We start from the raw sequence: 22,081 nt of genomic DNA, 5'->3' as shown, positions 1-22,081 counted from the left end.
TTCAGGGATCTGCTGCAGCGATCTGTGTTTGCTGTTACTAATGAGTTGACTAATGAGGCAGTTAGTGTCCGCCGAACTAATGGCGAGGCAGAGAGACATTCAGAGGGTGAAATACACGTCAGCTGCTGGGGCCCCCTTATCAGGCCTGTCCAAATGTCCAGCCCCCCCCTTGCTTCAACCCACCCCATCTCAATACTGATTTGTTTTTGGAGTCTTATTCTCCCCCTCCATCCTCTCATTAACTTCATCTTTGGCTGGGTCAGGGTTAGAAAGATAAAGAGCGCCGCTGTGGATCACTCCTCTGCACGCTGCGGTCAGGCTGCAGGGTCACCATCGCCGTCTGTCAGCGACTGATAACAGAACAAATCCAATGCTGCTGATTCAGACCCATCCAGTCTCCAATAATGAGTCTTAATGCTTCAGTGCTGCAGCTTAAAGCCACCCTGTGGCTCAGAGTTGACTTTGACTGCAGTAACACCCTCATTGTCATCGTTGTTGGTATTTGCAAAGAAAAAGTGATACAAATGCGGTCATAGGGAAACATTTCAGCACGTTATTCTATCTGGCAATGAGAAGCATGAAATATTTTGTGTAAACTAATCTAGATTATTAAACTGACTCAAACGAGGGCCTGTGGTATTTTCAGAAGCTCAACATTTATGATAAGTGTCTAAACATCAAGTCGAAACCTAACAAACCTCCATCCATTTTCTTGACCGCTGTGTCCCTGTCGGGGTCGCGGGGGCGCCGGAGCCCATCCCGGCTACTGAAGGGCGAAGGCGGGGTACACCCTGGACAGGTCGCCAGTCCGTCTCAGGGCCTCAATCACACACACATCCACTCTCACATTCACACCTAGGGGGAATTTAGAGTCACCAATTAACCTATGAAGCATGTTTTTGGACGGTGGGAGGAAGCCGGAGTCCCCGGTGAAAACCCATGCATGCACGGGGAGAACATGCAAACTCCACACAGAAAGGTCCCAGCTGGGATTCGAACCGGGGCCTTCTCGCTGTGAGGGAAGAGCGCTAACCACTGCGCCACTGTGCAGCCCACCTAACAAACCTATTTAATAAAATAAATTCCTTCCACTTTTTCCACCTCAGAACCTTAAAACTGATGAACGTCATTCTTAATGTTGTACCAACATTGTTATGTGATCCTGCAGATTTTATTTCATGTTTGACACTGGTTCAAACATCATTAGATTTCAAAGATTTAAAAAAAAAAAAAGCATTTTAAAATTCTAACTTGAATTAATTAAAAAGTAAAACTACTGACAAGAAAACAATCCTGCTAAACTATAACTGTAGAAAACATTTCAGTTACTAATTAAGGAAGTCACTTTTTCCTTTAAAGTCCCTATGACCATTTTTTTAATTAAGCAATTTGCTAGCTTCTTTGGCTAAGCTGGCATCTACTGAGGTTTTTTTATGCTAATTTGGAGTTTAGCTATTATTTTAGCAACAGGCTAACATTTTTGACTATTTTAGTTTACTGAGGATTTTTAGGCTATTTTTGAGTTTAGCTAATATTTAAACAACGAGCTAGCTTTTTTGGCTAATTTGCCATCTACCAATGTATAATAGGGCCTGTTATACATGGGGCGGTCCGTGCCCGGATCAGCATGACACGGTCTGATCCTACTGAGAGCATTGCAGCCCGATCGATAGTTGCGCTCAGTTCAGCTCCAAAAGCCACGCCCCCTCAGAGGAGATTTTGGAAACGGAGGCTTCAGATCAACATAAAAAATGGCTTTTTAATTTAAAAAATGTCATGGGGCACTTTAAGTAATTTAATATCCTAAAATCAACGTTAAATTAGAATGAAAATTTGTGTCATTTGACACCAGTTAAATGACTTTTGTTTCACTTTTCCACTGATAAACAGAACAATTTTGTCATTAAATTGTAACTCAAAAATAATCAGACAATTATCATTATCATCATTTAGATTTACAAAAATATGCAAAAAAAAATCTTGGATGAAGAATGATTGTAAAGGAAACTTTCCAACACAAAGTCTCTTCATCTAATGTCCAGTGCGAAGTGGCATTAAGCAACACTGTAATACACACAATCTGCTTAACAGCGTTTTGGTGTCTGGTGTTGTGGCTGTGCGCCGCTGGGCGTTAATTTAGCAGGAAGCTGAGATAAGAACGGAGCAGAAGGTGATCAGGTAGTCTGTCAGATAACACTCCACCCCTGCGAGGTATGTGCTGTGCTGCTCTTATCAGCAGCGTAATGCACCACAAAATGACAAAAGGGGTGATTTGCATCACAACAGATGATTCATGTTGTTGACAGTGATTGCACAAAAAAGGAAGGAGGAATGCATTGGATTTTTTTTTGTCCTAAATTGCAAACAAATGTAACATTTTCTGTGGATATTTGCAGTAAAAGTTAGGAAAAATAGCACAAAATACATCTGAATCTGTATAATATTTAGATTAAAGCAGATGTGCTGCTGATGTGCATGTATCTGATTTTGTATTATGTGCAAAAAAAAAAAACTAATTTTATTTATTGTTTGTCTCTTATAGTCCTCACCTGAAGTTCAACAACCTGACCCTCATTTCAACACGCGGTTTCCCTGGTGACTATGACCACGAGGACATGGGATTTTTATCCACAAGGTGACTGTTTAAACATTGAGAGACATGAACGTAGAGAATTCTGTTTTGTCTTTGTCAGCCTCAGGTCTGTTATTGTGTCAATGATGTGTTCAGATTATTGTTAATGCTGTGTCAGCATTCACACTATAGTGATCCTGTTTCTCTTTCTTATAGTTTTTGTCAGATTCTGTACGTTTTTTGGCACGTAAAAAATCAAGAACCCTTTATGCAATTTTTGAAATGTTGGAATCAAGACGTTCAGCTGGTTAAGGACATTACTGCTTGTACTTTTGTTTTTTTGTATATTTTACGGTTTTTAAGATTTTACTCAGTTCATATAATTTGTTGGCCCATGTTAAGTCAATGGGAAATTTTTCATGCAATTTTGGTCTCAAAAATGTTCAGCACAGTCAGGACATTCATGCTTTACTTTACTTTTGCCATTCATATCTTATAAGCAATTTAAGGTTTCATGCAATTTTTACAATTTTTTTTCACAAAATTCTTAAAAAAATTTGTGCACTTGGAAACCTATACAATATTTTAACCAAAACATTAAACATTAAGTAAGCTATTCTAGAGCGTAAATAATACTATAACAACATGCTAACGTTTTTCATTATTTGGTATTTGCTGAGGTTTGTTTTTTTGACTATTCTAAAGCGTAACTAATATTTTAACAACGTTTTTGGCTAATTTGACATCTACTGAGAGTTTTTTTGGAGTTAAGATAATATTTTAGAACTATGCTAACATTTTGAACTAATTTTGTATTTACTGAGGCTTTTTTGGAGTTAAGCTAAAATTTTAGAAACATGCTAACGCTTTGTACTAATTTACTGAGGGTGTTTTGGAGTTAAGCTAATATTTTAGAATTATGCTAACGTTTAAAACTAAGATGGCATTTACTGAGGGCTTTTTTTTCTATTCTTGAGTATAGCTAATGTTTTAACAACATGCTAACACTTTTGGCTAATTTTACATCTACTGAGACTTTTCTGGAGGTAAGCTAATATTTTCGAGTTATGCTAACGTTTTGAACTAATTTGGCATTCACTGAGGGTTTTTTTGCCTATTCTTGAGTGTAGCTAATATTTTAAAAACATGCTAACGTTTTTGACTAATTTGACATCTACTGTGGTTTTTTTGGAGTTGAGCTAATATTTTAGAATTGTGCTAACGCTTTGAACAAATTCGGGATTTAATGAGGGTTTTTTTTTTCTTTGATAATTTTGAGTTTAGACAATATTTCAGCAACATGCTACCCTTTTCGGATAATGTGACTTCTATTAAGGTTTTATTTATTGAAGTACTAAGGCAAATTTAGCATTATGCGAATAGCATTAGAATATTTAGCAAATCCCTTTAACAGTTAAGGCAAATTACTTCAGCAGGGTCAGCAAACAGCTTTAGCATCTTCAGCAAACGCATTCAGCAAAAAGCTTTTACACTAGCATTATCATAGGTTTTGCATCTGTACTAGTTGAAATTGAGGTTGTGTCTGAATTTATTCACTACTCACTAGTTAGAGCAGTTTATAGTGTGTTTCACATTTTGTAGATTTTCTGAATCTTGAAAAAGACATTTCCCATAAAAAAAACTAATGGCAACATGATGTTCACTAGATTGGAGAATATAGACCACAATACATTGCGTTTGAATGATTTTTCATGTGAAAAAATGTATTTTTATTTATTCTTTTATAAATTGTTCAAGTTTTACTCAGTAGAACACCGTAGATTTATAAATAGTCTTTGTAAATGTTCATAATTATTAAGTTTTTATACCAGGGCTATTGGATTGTCCCACTCTATATAGTTTTTTCAGTAGTTCAGGAGTAGGGAAGGACTCTCAAATGCAGCAAAATGTTGTTTCAAAACTAAAAGCAACTGAAAATGTGATTTTAATTAAGTTTTTCTTTGATCTCTGTTCCATTTTTTGTTTCATACAGTCATGCGTACAATAGCAAAGACTTGGCTAAGATGCATTTCAACATAAATGTGGTGAAGGGGAAGATGGTGAGGATTGACAGGAAATCCAAATACGTCTTGGTGTCTGGTGTTGGGATGGTGCCTTATGATCACCTGATTCTTTGCACAGGACTGCAGTACAGGGTAAGAAAATAAGACCTTTATTTTCTTGTCTCAATGTTTCTGGGCAAAAATTCAGAAATCCTTTCTAGAAAAAAAACGTATATCATTTTATATATATATATATAAGCTCTTAAAACCAATCAATAGGCACTCAATCCCACTGTTAAGAACAAGGAGGGTCCCATCAAAAAGGCCCAGCTGCTACGACATTCGACTAAACACACGAACGCAAGAGTCGTCCCTTCCAACCTCTTCACACTCAACGATGTTCACGACTGCATGGCTGCTCGCCACTGGCTGTGTGCCAACTTCCTTGATCAGAGCGGTAAGTGAAAATCCTCCCCCATTCGCACAAACACACACCTGCACTATAACACACACCGCTCTGGAAATTAATCTGTAGTACTATGTCATTACTTAGCCAGACACTGAAGTGCCCGAGTATAATTAGCAGCAAATTAGCTGCAGAGAAATCTTTCATCTCTGTGAATCAGGTCGGCCTCCTCCATCCATTTTTCATTATCATATCGCTTTCTGAGAGCCAGGCTTTTCAGTACAGAGAAATATTCAGGGTCATTAAGTGAAATTAATTTACTCTCTGAAGGAATTGTGCAGTGATCTGGAGAGTGGCTTTTATACATACTAATTAGTTCATCCCAATTATCACAGAAAACCATTAATAAATGCAAATGGGAACGGCAGACACTTGCAGATAAAACGTTCATTTCCATATTTGAGCAAATAGCAGAAACAGAAATGGAACGTGTTCGTAAATTTTACCTTTGGATGAGTTCAAATGCAGTCGTGTAACTTGATCCAGTTAATTTTTGTCATGCAGAGGTCCTCTACGGACACCAGAGTTCATTCCAGTTCAGCACAATTCAGTCAAATCCTTTCATCTGGTTTTTATTTTTTGAACATTAATATCAAAAATGTTCTTTATCTAGACCGGAGAGCCAGAACCTTAAACCCTAACAGAGCCATTTAGTCTAGTTTCTTACAGACCAGAACCCAATGAGCGCCACAAAGTCTCATTTTATTGTTTAAAAATTCAAAATATTTTAGCTTTTTTTGGCAATTAAGCATTTATTTATAAATTTAGTTTTAAAATATTACAATAAGAATTGCAATAGTGCCAACAGCACATTAGTTCCTTTCAAAATAAAAACCCCCAAAAAGGTCCTTCAGTTTTTATTAAAAATGCAAGACAGTCAAACATGTTTTTTATCATTAGGATTTTATTATGCTTTTTTTCCTTTTAATCTTAAAAATAAACATTTTAGTAGAATCTATTTATTAATGCTCACTAACCATTCACACTTGAAGGATTTTAGACCATTTACTTAACGACAAAGAAAATAGAGGTCAGGCTGTTGTTTCCTTTTCGGTTCAAGTTTTACATTTTTTGGGAATGCTCTGTGTTTTTGTGAACCCTTGGATTCTCTTTAATGGCAGATCAAGACTGATCAAATTTGCCAACTTTGTTGATGCAAAGGCAGAATTCTGTGTTTGACTTTGGTTCTCGGGTTTATTAGCACCTCGGACAGAGACCAGAAATTGAATCCACGTTTATTTAGCCAAAGCTCCTTTATGCTGCTCTCTTGAGAAGATTTTACTCACTAAATATTCATTTAAGACTTTATTAGGCAGGAAAAGACCCTTCTAGAAATTCTTGTTAGAATTTTTGCAATTAAGAGACTGCCTGCAGTCCTACAGAGTCACTTGCCTTAAAATTGTTTTTACTGAACTCATAGATTTTGTTTAATTAGAACGCAAATGAACACTGACACTCTTACAACTGTCTTTTTTTGTGTGGGCATGTTGGCATTTGTTTGTCATTTCAGGCAACGCAGTCATCTACGGAAACAACATAGACGTCTACATTTCTGTGGAGACGTTGCTAAGTCTCGGTATTCCAGGATCTCGTATTCATCTGGTCCTCCCTCCCGAGCCGGCCGTCTGTGCCTTGCCAAATTCGGTGGTGGAAAGAGCTGTAGCAGCAGCCATGGAGAATGCAGGCGTGCATGTCCACCGCAACTTTGTGCTGGCTCAGATGAGCACTGACACACATCCCGATCCTCTCACATCAGTGACTTTTACAAAGGACTCTAGACCTCTTCATCTTCAGTGTGGAGTAAGTCAAATAATTTCAGAGGATTGTTGCTGCTTACACTGTAAAATAGCTGCTGTAGATTTTATAATAATTACTGGCAGCTGGATGTCAGTAATTATTGTTAATCATTTCACAGCTTTATTACTGTAAAATAAAATACATTAGAATTTCTGAGTCTTGTATGTCCTTTTATAGTAATAAAGCTGTAAAATGAATCACAGTGCACAGATACTTCACTGTATTTCATTTTGCAGTTGTATTGCAGTAAAATAAAATACAGTATTTACTGGCATCCAGCTGCTACTAGTTACTGGAAATGTTCCTATAGTATTGTTTCCTTTTACAAAAATATTGCTGTGTTTACATTTCCAGTTTATTTACCGTAAAGAAAAAAAGGCAAATGTGTTCTGGTTCACTTATGGCAACTTCTCTAACTGTTTTGAGTGAAGATCATTTCCTTCTCTTCTTTTAGTTAACAGCAACCAAGGCCATGTTAACCCTGATTGGGTTCTTAGATCAGGACAGAACTGCTATCATAACTGGAGCTGCAGATCATGACGGGATTTACAAAATGACATGGGATTTAAACAGTTTGACCAATCACCAAATTCATGTGTAAACCAGTAGGGGTCAGCACAAAGGCGGTTTTTGACTATATTTTTAAGAAGTAAACAAGTTTATTTCAATTTGTCAAAAATTTGGCAATGACCAACAGATAACACTTTTAAAGCCCCATTTATAGAGGACAGCAGCAAAGAAAAGTTGATTTGGGGTTTGGTTACCATTTAATAGATCAATAAGCAATTTATAAAAATAGAGATTGATTTAGCACATAAAAGTCCGCTAGCTTAATGCTAACGTTTAATGGAATTTCCCACTGGACAGCTAATGCTAACACTTGTTTGACCTAAACATACATTGCTGACTAAACGGACATCTTTATAAACTCACAAACATGAATATACAAACTCTTACAAACTCAGGAAATATATTTTTTTAAATTACCATTTGTAAAAAGTACCTTTAAAAGTACCTTTTTTCATTTATTCTTTCTTCTTCTTCTGGAATAAGGTGTAATGCTATAGTGTGTTTGCCACCTAGTGGCCAAACTGAAACGCCCTCCAGAAGAGGCAGAACAATATTTACATTGTTAATAATCTGAAGATTTTTGTTAGAAATTCTCCTTTAGAGAAACCATGTAACACTGGATGATATTAACAATCTCATTATTTCACTGATACATTTAGAGTATGAGAACTGGATCAGATTGATATAAATATATTCAAAACGTAAAGTAGATTATTAATGTATTTCTAAACAAATGTGTCTAAATGTGTAAACTCAAAATTGAATTGAATCAAATTAAGTGGATCAAAAGAATTGGAAAAAACTGAAATTGATATTTTTTCTTAATATTTTTCCCTTTCTATCTCAAATATAGATTTTAAACCCAAATAGATGCTAAATGACATGCATTGTTTAGATTTTTTTTATTTTTACTCTTTACAGGTGTTTTTCAATCTTTCTTGTAAAGAAATTGACCTCGATGTTCTGGAGAGCATCCAAAAATCCTTTCTCGTCCTTGATGACCGACTTGTAATAAGAACTACTTTCCTCACCAACGACCCTGCCATTTATGGAGCTGGACCTCTCACCAAGTTCTCCCGCTGGTACCGCTCAGATGAATGGTCACATGCAAATTTCAACTCCAAGGAAGTGGGTCAAGAGCTGGCAGACGCGTTACTGTCCAGGCTGGATCCAGCACTGCAGAAGCTGGCAGGAAAATCTCCCAAAGAAACTCGTCTCGTACCAATTTACAGACGAGCCAAAATTCAAGGTCAGACTTCAAACTTCTGCTAACACTCGTCTTTGAGAAAATATTCTCACTCATGATGAGGCATATTCAGAATTTTTCAGCTGTGCCTTTATTTACACCAATATCTGCGTCCCTGTGAAGGATTTCTTTTTTTTATGATTTTATGAAACATTTTTCAATTTGTCACCCACTCACTCTTAGCCAGTGTTATTATGGCACACGCTCCAACCATAGTAGGACGCAACAATGCCGTGTTGTGCTGCTGAGCATTCACAAGCGACCAAGGCCACTCCACAGGTTACACGAACACAACAGCCACTCTGCGTCGGCCTTCTCACGGAAATGAAGCTCACATGAACTTTTCAGGAGCGTTTGAATGTTCAGATGGTGCTTTTTTTTTGTCTGTTAACCAAGTTCATTGCCTCAGCATGCCTGTGTGGGAGGATTCTGACAATGACATGCACGCTATTCAGGCTTCTTTCACAGACCCACTCAGTGCAGGATGCCAGGACTTGTTTAAGTGGGGCTGCTGAACCACATTTTCTTAGAGAACAATAGAAACATATTTAAAAATAAAAAACTTTTTACTGCTTTTTTTTAAACATACAAAGAAAAGGTTTACGTTATGAGATTTAACCTCATAAGCTCTGTGTGTGAATATAAATATATATATATATATATATATATATAAATATATACATATATATATATATATATATATATATATNNNTTATATATAATAATATTTATATAATATATATATATATATATATATATATATATGTGTGTAAAAATATATGTATATGTGTATATATGTAAATATACATATATATATACATATAAGATGACAGTATAAATTTGAAATAACACATTTTTGTCCATGTCACTGGTTTCTCTCATCAGGAGGCAAACTTCCAGGAGGATTCAACTTCCTTCATGTGACCAAACCATCTCCTACAAAGCTGAAATGTCCTTTTCAACCTGTATGTATTATTTTGAACAATATAATATGTATAATATCATTTTTATATATTTTACAAGCCTTCCCATGATATAGTTTTTAGCAAAAGGCAAAAAACCCTGTGTGGCAGAAGTTCGTCAGAAATTCGCCTCTAGTTTTATGGGCAGGCCTGTTGGCCCAGAATTAACTCTCCGCTGATATCCCATCATCCCTTTGTTTACACTCTCTACTGCTAGCTTACAGCCCCTAACAACTGTAACCAAACATTAGCGGTGCAACAAAAATTAGGGTTCTCTGGTCACACGCAAGATGGCATCAGAATCAATCTGTAGCCAGAAGTGGAAATCGTAACTTTAGCCGGTTGCGTAAGCGAAAATTTCCTAAGCTTTAGGAAACCCTTTCAAAATGATATTTTGAATGTGAGTGTGAATAAACGGTAATTGTTTTTTTCTTCGTTTATCAGATGATCAGAAAGGCCATTTAAGAGAGAAAAAAGGGTCGAAAGCTTAAAACTAAATTTTTGTTGTGGCTGGCTCCGGCCATATTCTCTTGACAAAAATGGGGAGAAATATCAGAGCTATCCAGCCGAACAGTTTAGAACCAGAGTCCAGCTCAGACGAGGAAAACAAAGACACACATGGATCTATTTGTCTGCAAGTGCATGCATCAGAGTGGGGCGGAGCAGGGAGTTTGTGGTCCGCCCATTTTAGTTGCTATATCACAAAAATTGTCTTTTTTAAACGGCAGGTTCTGGTCTGCTCCTGATCCATCACGATTTGAATAAAAAAACACTCAGAAACACAGTTAAAATCTTAAATGTCTTTATAAATGTAAAAAATGATACAAAATCATGTTAAAAACATCATTATATAAACACGCACAATATATTTGTGCCATTTGAAACATTTTTGGTTTGATTTCTCAACATTTTATAAAATAAATGCACTTTAATTAAGACACTGCATATAAAACCTTTATAAAGAATATATATGTAACTATATGTGCTATTTTTTGTGTAAATGCTTCAAAGCATTCACAATATCGTGAATGCTTTGAGCAAAATGTGCCCCATAAGAAATGAATGAGTTTTCATCTTTATTGTAATTAAAAAAATGTAGCTTAGCTTCTATTTTGGCAACATGCCAACATTTTTGAATAATTTAGTTTACTGAGGAATTTTAGCTTATTTTGGAGTTTAGCTAGCACTTAAGCAATGTGCTAGCTTTTTTGGCTATTTTGGCATCTAATTAAGTATTTTATGCTAATTTAGAGTTTAGTTTCCATCTTAGTAAAATTCTAGCATTTTTGGATAATTTGTTATCTACTGAAGTTTTTTTTTAGGCTAATTTAGAGTTCAGCTTCTATTTTAGCAACAGGCTAACATCTTTGACTAATTAGGTTTACTGAGGAATTTTAGGCTATTTTTTTGGGTTTAGCTAGTGTTTAAGCAACAAGCTAGCTTTTTTGGGGCTAATTTAGCATTTTTTATTAAAAAAAAATCTGAAATTTTAGTCAACTTCAGTAGTTTTTCATAGTTCGTTAACAAAATTTCCAGTATTTTAGCAAATTTAAGATTTTGCAAATAGCTTTTGCATTTTCAGCAAATACCTTCAGCAACTACTTTCAGCAAAAAGCACCACACTAGCATTATCACAGGTAATGCAACTTTTCTAGTTTTTTATCATAACTTCTGGACAAAATCTTGAGTATAACTAAAAATACTACCTCTGTTCTGTTTATTTTACGTAGATTTTTTTGTTCTTTTTTAATGATCCCTTACAGAGCACTGAGATTGTGACAGGTGGGGAGACAGGTGACTACTTCTGCATAAAGCTCAATCACCATGGTGTGGTGGAGACCATCATTTGTCTGTCCCTGGAGCCCCTCCCCGTCTCGAATTATCTCTCACTGTATGGGAAGCATGAGTTGCTACTTGGCGGGTTGTTGAGGAGCCACAGACAAGGCGAGATCCAAGACCTATACAGGTGTGATACAGATCTGCAAATGTCAAAGCATAACTTACTTTTTTTTTTTTTATTCAATATATGTTTTCAATAAAACAGCCTAATGTGGTTAACTGTATTGGGAAATGTCCGATTCAGGTTTTATGAAGTCCAAATCCTGGAAGGAGCTTCAGTGGTTTACCGATTTAATACCTCACAGGGGCACCAGATGGCGTACATGGTTTCTTAGGATGAATTGCTGTCATAAAGCTAAAGTAAAAAAGCATTAATCATGACACATTCAGATTAAAATCCCTGTACATGAACTCTCACCAGCTCTTCTCCGCCCCAACTGAGCAAAGCTAACTCATCAACATGGATCCCAGCCCTTTAGAGTAAAATCCAAACTTTGTGGATCCTAAATGTCAGAAGAAAACATTTTCCACCATATGAACACACATTTTGATATTGGAAAAGACCCAAAGGAGTGCTGAAGTTGACCTAAAGTTTTGTATTTTTGTTTTAATATCCTAGAGTTATTTTACCAAAGTTGTGTGATTTTATCATATCTTCCTTTCTATGTTCCAACAGTTGGTATAACCCAGTCAGGCCTTAAAAACTATGTGTTTGCCAGTGTGACTTTGCATTGTGTGTGTTTGTCAAACAGCGGGTGACCTGCTTCTGATTTTTTCAACACAAATGACCCACAGACATGGCCGCCTATTGTCCCCTGCCTCCTAATCTCTTTATGCAGCTCCCCAATCTGTCTTCATGGCCAGTGCGGGACGAGACAAAGCCGCAGCCTCCGAGCCGCGGACGCCCATCTCTTGTCACATTGCTCACTCAGCTGACTCGTAAAGTCATTGTGAGAGCTGATGGAGCATCAGGGCCTGTTGTAATAATTGATTGACTGTGTGGCGGCTGGGGGTCATTCCGCCAAAGCAATTAGTGCAGCTTTGTGTGTTTTAATCATTTAAAAGTTCACTTTTTTACTACGTTTTATACTTCTCCTGCATGTGTTTAGCTGTGATGACAAAAATAAAAGAGAAAACAAAGTAAACAATAAGAGCAGCCAACCATTGATGAACGACAAAAACACTCAGTTTAACATCTTTATGAGGAAAGAAACAGAAATTCATGTCACAACAAATAATGAGATTTTTGACAGTTTTCTTGAACTTATTTGCATTTGTGTCAATGCAAATTATCATAAAGTGGCATCAAATATAATCTTTAATGACAATGTAATCTTTTTATTCAATATTCTACACCACATAAGTCAAAGTAGAGGCCCGAGGGCCAGATCCGGCCCTCAGGGTAGTTATATCCGGCCCACCAGATCATTTTATTTTATTGTTATTAATGGCTCAATGTTATTTTGCACTTCTTTATTACTTGTATTATTTTGATAAAATATATTTTTGGAGGGTAAATTAAAAGTTATTTAAGGTTTAAGTTTTAAAAATTGGCATTCTGATAGCTTTTTGGACTATTTTGGTATTTACAAAGATTTTTTATGCCGTTTTGGAGTTAAGCTATTTTTTCAGCTACATGCTAGCTGTTTTTGGCTAATTTAGGCTTTTTATTTTAATTTTTTCAGGCTAATTTGGACTAATTTTGCTAATATATTAGCTGGCTATCAGCTTCAGTCTTTTCAGCTATTAGTCAGGTATTAGTTTGAACATTTTCAGCTATTAGCTTCAGTGTTTTCAGCTACTAGTTTCAGCGTTTTCAGATATCAGCTTCAGTATTTTCAGCTATTAGTTTCAGCATTTTCAGCTATTAGCTTCAGTGTTTTCAGCTATTTGTTTCAGAGTTTTCAGCTATTAGCTTCAGTGTTTTCAGCTATCAACTTCAGCAGCATAATTCAGCTTACAGCATTCACACTAGCATTATCGCAGGTAAAGCTATATATCTAGTTCATAATTATGTTAAAAAGTTACGGTTTTACAGTTTTAAAAATTTTGCTTTAGAGTGTTCAATAAATGTTTATCCTGTTCGGCCCGCGACCTAAGGTGTGTTTTGGATTTTAGCCCCTTGTGCGATTGAGTTTGACACCCCTGGTCTACACCATGGTGAAAATATAACCTGCTGTTTATAACAAAAAAAGAAAAAAAAAAGTTTGGGGCCACTTGATGATAGTTTGATTTGTTAAATTAGGGGTGTGCCAAAATATTGACATTGTGATATATCGCGATATTTAGTCCTGCAATTGATTCTCGATGGGTTATCACCAAGTATCAATGTTTAATTTTCTTTGTAAAACATTATATTTATCATCCTTTGGTGAGACATTCCTAGATAGGATGTGCACTTTTCAAGACTGGCTGAGATGATTTTTTACTAATTATTGCAGTATCAAGATATCATCGATATTCTGAGCCATGTATCGCTTATCGTATCGTGAGGTGATTCCCAGCCCTAGTTAAAATCTGACTTTTGTAGGATTTAAAAAATGTATATTATTTTTTTCTTTGCAGTTTCTTCAGACAGAGAAAGTGTATGCCCATTTTCCATGACAGATATTCTGATTTGGAAAAAGAACTTCAGGAGAAAGTCAAACTGAAGGTTTGTTTTTTAAATTGTATCTAAAAATAATAAAATAACCGAGTCTGGTTCATAGCTTTTGTGAGTGTTGTAATTTGCATTTCCTCTGTTTCACCAGTTATTTTCAACTTGATTTCTTCTGCATGTTTGCAGTCAGACGGTGGCGAGCCGGCAGCCGGCGGTCGTCCCTCTCTTGACGCTGAAGGCCGAACGACTCTGAGGAAGATCACAGGAAAATTCCTGTCTGAAAACAAAGACCTGCTCCCCATGTTCCTCGAGCTGGAGCAGCTGTAAAAGTTGAATGCTGGATGGAGTACAATCATCAGTTTTGTCTTGAGGATAAAGAAAAGAGAAAAATGTGTTTTATCGAGAGATGTTTAGCTAAAGTTAAATGATTATCTAATCTAACACACGCAAATACAAATAAACTTTCCTGCAGTTTATCATAAATCAGTTCAACTTCTGAAATAAAATCACCGTGTTGTTGCTTAAAAATGAATTAAAAGACACTTTATTGGTGTCAGTGTGAACTGTGTTACAGATATGAACGATTAATTTCACTGTCAGGTTAAAGCAAGAAGAAACTTCTTTTTTTCTTTCTAAAAAACAAGCCTTAAAGTCCCCCAATGACTTTAAAAAAAAAAAACATTCCCAGTGGTGTTATGATTATGAAGTTTTTAACCAAAATCCCACAACCTAAATGTCTTAAAAAGCAATTTTTCATGTTGAGCTGAAACCTGTTTCCAAAATCTCCTCTGAGGGGCGTGGCTACTAAAGGCCCCGCCCCTGATCTCCCCCATCTGATTATAATAGCTCTGTGTCTCACTAGCATTCATCTTCACCGCTGCTACATAAAAACATCCATCAATCTGGGTAATGTCCAGCCGTATGGTTCTGATCCGGATGTCAGCTGGACGAGGAAGTGAAGATCTTCATGGACAGAACTTCCTCCAAAATCCTGATTCTTTCTCCTTCCAGTTCACCAAAGACTCTTTTAGCTAATTCTCCAATGTTTATTGACTGTGATCAATACATTCAATCATTGGTTTCTCAGAGTTCTTGATAAAATAATCAAAGCTAACATCAAAATGCTCTTTCATTGATTTACAATCCTTTCCAACTGCGGTCAAATGAGCCGCCGTTCACATTTCCGTGGTCACATCAAGAAGCTCCGTGGAGTCTGGTGGAGATTTTCCAGCGTTCTCAGTCCTGCTACCGTAAGTATTGGATGAAACTCACACCAAAAATCCAGTGACTAATCTCTATGCTGCGTTGTACTAATGTTTGCCTTGTTGGACCGGATAGCAATACATAAAATATCTTTGTGGAATATAACCATGAAGTAGCAAAATAATTAAGGGAAAAGTCATTTATTGAGGAATTTGTTTCATTTTGTTTTTTAGGCTTCGCATAGAGATTTAGAAATTCAATATTTTCTCTGCTTTGGAGAAATCTAAACTTAAAAAAAAACTAAACCTTAAGAAATCCATTTCTTATTTCATGTGTGTCTCCTCGTTCGATTTGGTTTTCCATCCACCAGCAGCATTTCTTCCACAAGCTCACTTTGAGTGTATCTGAGCCCTCCTGTGCAGCAGCGTGCAACCGCCCCGCAGATGGAAGTTGATCTGTGGCTTTCCTGAGGCAGGGGAGGAGGAGGAGGAGGAGGAGGAGGGTGTCACACTACAGCTGTATGATAATGAGGCTAAGCTGAAGACTATGGAGAAAACACACACACACATATAGCAGCATATGTCCACACTGATAGAATAGCTCAGAGGATGTCAGGACAGGCGCTGCTGGTGTTCAAATATGAAGTCACGCATGAAGAAAGGACGTGATATGGAGAAATATTTAGTGTTACATGATGTCAGCAGAAACCTGTAAATACGTGTTTTACGGGTATAAGCACAGTATTCACTCAAACACTTTACTGTGGCTTTAGGTAGGGACAGTTTGAATGACGTTTTTGGGAATTGTGTGAATGTTTTGTAAGAATTCTCACTAGAGTGATCCAGTTTTTCTTTATTATTATTCCTTATTTATTCTCCTATACGTTTTTGATTTATAAAAACTCAATAACTTTCAGCAATTTATGCAATCTTGGTATCAAAACGTTCATCTCGTTAAGGACGTTCCTGCTTGTACTTTTAGTATTTGTACATTTTACGCTTTTAAGATTGTATGCATTTTTTGTGATTTTCCCCCCCCATTGAAAATCAATAGGAATTTTTCAAATGTATGCAATTAAAATCATTTTGCATGTTAAGGACATTTATGTTTTTACTTTTATCTATGCAACTTTTGCATTTCTACGTAATTATTGAAATTTTATGCAAATTTAGCTATTTTTTTTCAAGTAATTCTTCAAATATAGTTCACTTTCTGCAATGTATGCTAATACTTTAGCTACATGCTAACGTTTTTAGCTAATTTGACATCTACTGAGGTTTTTTGTGGCAAATTCTGAGTTAAGCTAGTATTTTAGCAATGTGTTAGCTTTTTTTTTTAGCAAATTTGGCACACAAAACACTTTAGTAAAATAATTTGATTATTTGTATCAATTTGTAAAAGTTGTTTTTTACTTGATTGTATTAATTTGGTTTGTAAATTGATCACAATGGACTTTTAGAGTGTTGAAGGATTGAGCGTCATACGCTTCTGCCTATTCTTTTTTATTGGCTGTTTGTGTATTCTGTACATATTTTTGTAAATCATGGAAATGACAAACTAAACCAGTAAACCTAAACCATCTACTGACGTTGTTAGGGATAATTCTGAGTTAAGCTAGTATTTTAGCAACATGCTATCTTTTTTGGCTAATTTTTCATCTCCTGAGTTTTTTTGGCTGATTTTGAGTTAAACTAATATCTTAGCAACATGTTAGCTTTTTTAAGGACAATTTGACATCTAGTGAATTTTTTTAAGCTAATTAGGAGTTAAGCTAGTATTTTAGCAACATGCTGGCATTTTTGGATATTTTGACATATACTGAGAGTTTTTGGGCTTATTCTTTCTGCAAGTTTAAGTCCTTTAGCAACTTTAGCATTATGCAAATACCTTTAGCGTTTTAAACACATCCCTTTAGCAATTAAAGTCATTTTTTTCATCATCTTCAGCGACAACATTCAGCAAAAAGCATTCACTGCAGGTAACGCAACTTTTCTAGTATGCCTTATATTTCTACTTGAAAAAGAAAAGGGAAGAATTTGATGTATAGAGGCCTTTAACAAAGTCAGAGATGAATTTCTGAACCATAAAAAAACTCCCTAATGGACAACAAGGTACCCCCAAAATGACTGAAATTTAAGGGAATTTGACAGAAACCTAAATGGGGAAAATGCCAATAAAAAAGTAATATTTAAATATATTATCCTGTTTTGTTTGCTGAATTTTCATCAAATCTCAAACCCAGGTGGGACACCATGGTCAGTCAACCCCTCAGACTCATATCCGGCTGAGTTGACCTGTAAGAACTGGGTTTGATGTGTTTTAACTGGCAGATAATCTCGGTTTGCCCCACTTGGAGACACTGGACAAGCGCACTGATTACGCACAGCGTGCGCCGACTGTATGTGAGGACCAGATTGCTTTTTTTTTGGGAGGGGGGGACCTCTGTCTCTACTTTTTTTTTTTTTTCCTCGACTGTGCAATTTCCTTTTCAATCACGACGGGTGTACAGCTTGCACAAGCGCCACTATTGTGATGCAAAGCAGGAAAAACCTCCTCTCGTTATTAATTATGTATGCGTAAAATGACGGAATCGTGCGCCTAGAGTTAACTGGCGCACATGTTCCACGCAACTGTGGCTTTATTTTACATGTTGTGCTTAGTTATTTCCATTTATTCTAGTTCATGGATCATGTTTTACACAATTTGATTTTTTTCTTGAATTTGAACTAATTTTGATTCATAAACATTTCACTTTTACCGGTTTTTTTTGTTTTGTTTTTTTGCAGGAATCAAAGCCCCCGTCAGTCAAAGAATACACACAAAGCTGAGGCACGTGTAGATTTTTATACAAACCCATCAGACCGTAAAAGCAAGAGGCTCCTGGCGTGTGCCCGGGTCGAGACGCCGAGAAGAGGAGGGTGTGTGTCAGTCAGAAAGTGTGTGTGTGTGGCTGAAGAGGAGGAGGAGGAGAAGGAGGGGGTGTAAATACAATAAAGCCCTCAGGTACATCTGCTTTGCAATCTGCAAATCCTCCACTACCCCTCCTCTCCATCAGTCCCTCCATCCTCCCCAAATCCACAGGGGACCTCGGCTTTATCTGATTGGTCGGGCATGAGGCAACAAGGGGGGGACGGAAACAATGTCATCATGTTGCCTTAAAAAGAGTGCAGCTATGTTGTAGTGTGATCACCTCGGGAGGAGCGCACTGGATCAATATTCAGAGGGAAAAAGACGCATTAGATGTTGGTCTGAAAGTGGATTTTTATTTTTTTCCTTTCTCGCATCAGCATCCAAAGTGCCTTCAGCGAACATGCCCAGAGGATTTCTGGTGAAAAGAAACAAGAAAACCACCCCGGTGTCTTACCGGGTCCGCTCTGATGACGAGGACGCCGTGGATGCGCCGCCGCAGCTGCTGCCTCCATCCTCCTCCTCATCCATCCCGGTGCGCACTCCAACGCCCAGCTTCGGCGCTGCCGCCACCGCTCCGGACCAGGATGCTCGGCCGGTCCAATTCGGTAACCCCGAGACGGTGTACCGAGGTCTCTACAGCCCCACTCGCCCCGCCAGCCAGGACCATGACCGCTACCTGGAGAGGCGCTTCAACCTCGGATCGCCCGTTTCGGCCGAATCTTTCCCCACGCCGGCCGCACTCACAGCTTTGGATCACCTCTTTGCGCCCGTGGACCTGAAGATCGGCTCCAGCACCAGCAACCACGCCGAAGCCAGGGCCTCGTTCTCCGGGAAGCTCCCCGTGGCCGGGTCCAAACGGCCGCCCGGCGACCCGGAGCGCAAAGGCAAACCGGCCTCCAAGAAAACCAAAGCCATCCGGAAACTGCACTTTGAGGATGACGTCACCACATCCCCGGTCCTCGGGCTCAAGATCAAAGAAGCCCCGGTGGAGAAGCAGAACGCGGGTGACCAACACCCGCTGGGGGAGTTTGTGTGCCAGCTGTGCCGCGAGGCGTACGCAGACCCGTTCTCCCTGGCCCAGCACAAGTGCTCCAGAATCGTCCGCGTCGAGTACAGGTGTCCCGAGTGTGACAAGGTGTTCAGCTGCCCGGCCAACCTGGCCTCTCACCGGCGCTGGCACAAACCGAAGCCTCACCCGGACAGCGCCAAAGCTGCGCCCGACGACGCGAAGGACTGCAGCGACAGGGACACGCCGAGCCCGCAGCCGTCCGAATCCGGCTCCGACGACGGCCTGTGTGACTGTACCCAGTGCGGGAAAAGGTTCAAGCGCCAAGCCTACCTGAGGAAGCACCTTGCGTCACAGCACGGCTCCCCAAAACCCGCGCGCGAGGAGGAGGAGGCGCGCGCCTGCGAGCCGAGCGGCGCGCCGCTCAACCTGAGCGCCTCCAACACCTGTCACCTGTGCCCCGTCTGCGGGGAGAGGTTCAGCAGCAGGGGCAGCCAGGAGCGCCACATCCGCCTGCTGCACTCCTCACACATGTACCCCTGCAAATACTGCCCCGCCGTCTTCTACAGCTCCCCCGGACTCACCAGGCACATCAACAAATGCCACCCGTCCGAGAACCGGCAGGTGATCCTGCTGCAGGTGCCGCTCCGCCCCGCATGCTGATCAGTCCGGCTTTGTTCCACACAAAAAGTAGTTACCAGAAACTTAAAAAAAGGATTCTATTCACATCAAATCCTCACATTATGTTTCAAGTTTGCAATAAATTGATCAAATATTTTCATTTATGAAACATTTGGAAAATTCTGTGCCTCCATCTCCTCCACAGCATCAGACTGTGGATGAAGATTTATTCTCACTCCTCCGCACAAGTGCTATTAGCTCCTAGACCTAAGAGAGGGAATGACCTACGAAGCCCAGAGGTCACAGGCCCGATCAGACCTTCTCAGCTTTAACACATAGCTTATGGATCCGAGGATCAGTAGCTGTCGCCTAAAAAAAACAACCCGAGTGAAACTAGTGTAGCCGGTAATGCCTTCGGATTAGAAACTCCTGCTGTAAAACTGCCTTAAAGTCATCCGATTGTTTTTGATCGCCTATTTATTGTTGGCTGAGCGTTTTCCACAAAGCCTTCTGTGTTGCCAATAGTGTACGACGTGTAATCTCTTCTTTATTTATTTAATTTATTTGTGTAACTTATTATTGTGAAGTCAAACCTGTAATTTGTTGTGTTTTTTTACCATGATGTGGCCAAATCATTTGATTTTCCTTAATTTATATGATAAAGAACAGTGTGTTCGTACTACAATCAATGAACTGAATGCAATCATGTTTGTACTTGATTACTTTTCTTATTTGCTTTTGTTTTGTTGTTTTTGCCTTTCCTTGTTAGCTCTGCTTTGGATGTTTCTGCTGCGTTCTGCTAAATGTCCAAAAACAATAAAGCCAAACAGAAATAGACTTTTAGAAAGTGTCTTTCTTTAAACACTCAAGTTTATTTCAATATATATTTACATATATGCACACATTTGGTCAAATTAAACATACAAAAGTCACAAGAGGAGCACAAACTATGTACCAAGTACCAAAATGATGCCAATTCTGAACTAAAATATTCATAAAAAAGTGTAAATTATACAAAAATTCTAAAATTGAACAAATATAATAAAATACATAAATGACAATGAGAGAAAAAAGGAGAAATTAAATAAAAATAAATAATAATAATAATAAAAAAACTTTAAAAGTTTTGCTTTAAACTGTCGTAGATTCAAAAACCTAAAACGTTTAGTGTTTTCTCATCCTGTTACACTTAAATGTTTGCAGTTTTGAGATATTATCATGATCAAGAGACATTTTAAAGGGTTCATAAACTATTCAAAACAACATCAATTGGCAGGTTTTCATATTTTTGTAAAGCTAAGGAAATAATCAGAAAAAACAGTTGCTGATTAGTCGACTATTGAAATAATCTTTTGTGGCAGCCCTAAATACAGTTCCTGCACCTGTTATGAAACGTAGACGATTGATTTGAGTATCGATACCAAAGTGAAGTATTGATAATAGAGTGATGAGATTAAAACTTTTACTTACAGAATTCACACAAGCGAATCATCAGACTGTCTGTGTTGCCAGTTTGGTCAAAAAACAGCTCAATTTGAGCAAATATTCACTCAATTTGGGCGGGAAACTGCCCAACCTGGCAACACTGTCTCTTAAGTTTTGTTATAAACTTAAATAGCAAAAATATATTTTTTTCAATTAATATTTTTCTAAAATTTATCTCAGAAATTGATCTACAATCAAGCATTTCAAGAAAAAAGTATTGGTATCGATATCGTCGATACTAGCTCTGTAATTACCTAAATTCCTATCACGCTCACTCCTAAGTCAAAGTAGTCGCACCTTTTTTTTTTAATTTATTTAATTAATTTTTTTATCGTTTTACGGGCGCCTTTGCACCACAAAAGACATTCCTAAATGATTTAAAAATGTCTCAAAACAGTCGCGATTCCTCATTCTCCTGTCACCGGAACACAATAAAAACATATAAAAAGGTTTCCGTTTGTCATTTAGTGCCTCAAACTGGTTTACATTATTTCCACAAATCATAAAGAAATCTGGCAAACCAGAAATACGAGACATCTTTGTGAGTCTTGATGGACAGAAATGAGCTACTTAGTTCCATAGATGCAACACTTACTCAAATCTCCTGAAACATGACTGGAGAGAGCGTCACACATCATAAATCACAACAAAACAACTAAACAAAACAAAGTTTATGTTGTTCAGGAACAAAAAATCCACTTCAAAAATTAAATTGAAGTGGATTGGTGTTAATATAGAAAGAGTTAATGAGTTTGGATTTTGTTTTTCTTCCTGATTTTTCCACATTTTTCATATTGTTTGG

The 22,081-nt window shown here is 37.8% G+C and overlaps 2 protein-coding genes across 5 annotated transcripts in view; both read left to right on the top strand.

Annotated features, from left to right (window-relative positions):
- Positions 1 to 14,582, top strand: part of cfap61 (cilia and flagella associated protein 61) — a gene marked incomplete in the record, with an annotated part of 34,112 nt that extends 19,530 nt beyond the window's left edge. For 3 of the 4 annotated variants that reach the window (XM_024290699.2, XM_024290700.2, XM_024290698.2), the window contains 9 exon segments: positions 2,543 to 2,635; positions 4,566 to 4,728; positions 4,855 to 5,032; positions 6,552 to 6,841; positions 8,330 to 8,657; positions 9,540 to 9,619; positions 11,380 to 11,582; positions 14,021 to 14,108; positions 14,241 to 14,582. In XM_024290699.2, the coding sequence (XP_024146467.1) occupies positions 2,543 to 2,635; positions 4,566 to 4,728; positions 4,855 to 5,032; positions 6,552 to 6,841; positions 8,330 to 8,657; positions 9,540 to 9,619; positions 11,380 to 11,582; positions 14,021 to 14,108; positions 14,241 to 14,381 (1,564 nt within the window). 4 annotated transcript variants of the gene reach the window in all.
- A 2,093-nt stretch (positions 14,583 to 16,675) lies between these two features.
- insm1a (insulinoma-associated 1a) lies at positions 16,676 to 20,860 on the top strand. The gene has a single exon (XM_024290705.2). It carries the CDS (start codon positions 18,568 to 18,570, stop codon positions 19,834 to 19,836), a length of 1,269 nt encoding a protein of 422 aa, XP_024146473.1. The 5' UTR covers positions 16,676 to 18,567; the 3' UTR covers positions 19,837 to 20,860.
- Positions 20,861 to 22,081: the final 1,221 nt, after the last annotated feature.

This window comes from Oryzias melastigma, linkage group LG24, assembly GCF_002922805.2.
Source record: "Oryzias melastigma strain HK-1 linkage group LG24, ASM292280v2, whole genome shotgun sequence".
Lineage (NCBI taxonomy): Eukaryota > Metazoa > Chordata > Actinopteri > Beloniformes > Adrianichthyidae > Oryzias > Oryzias melastigma.
The sequence above is the reverse complement of the archived record's forward strand: the minus strand, read 5'-3'. Positions and strand labels throughout refer to the sequence as shown.

What these genes read in the sequence shown, in the direction of transcription:
- insm1a (XM_024290705.2), top strand. Translation starts at nt 18,568, where the DNA reads ATGCCCAGAGGATTTCTGGTGAAAAGAAACAAGAAAACCACCCCGGTG.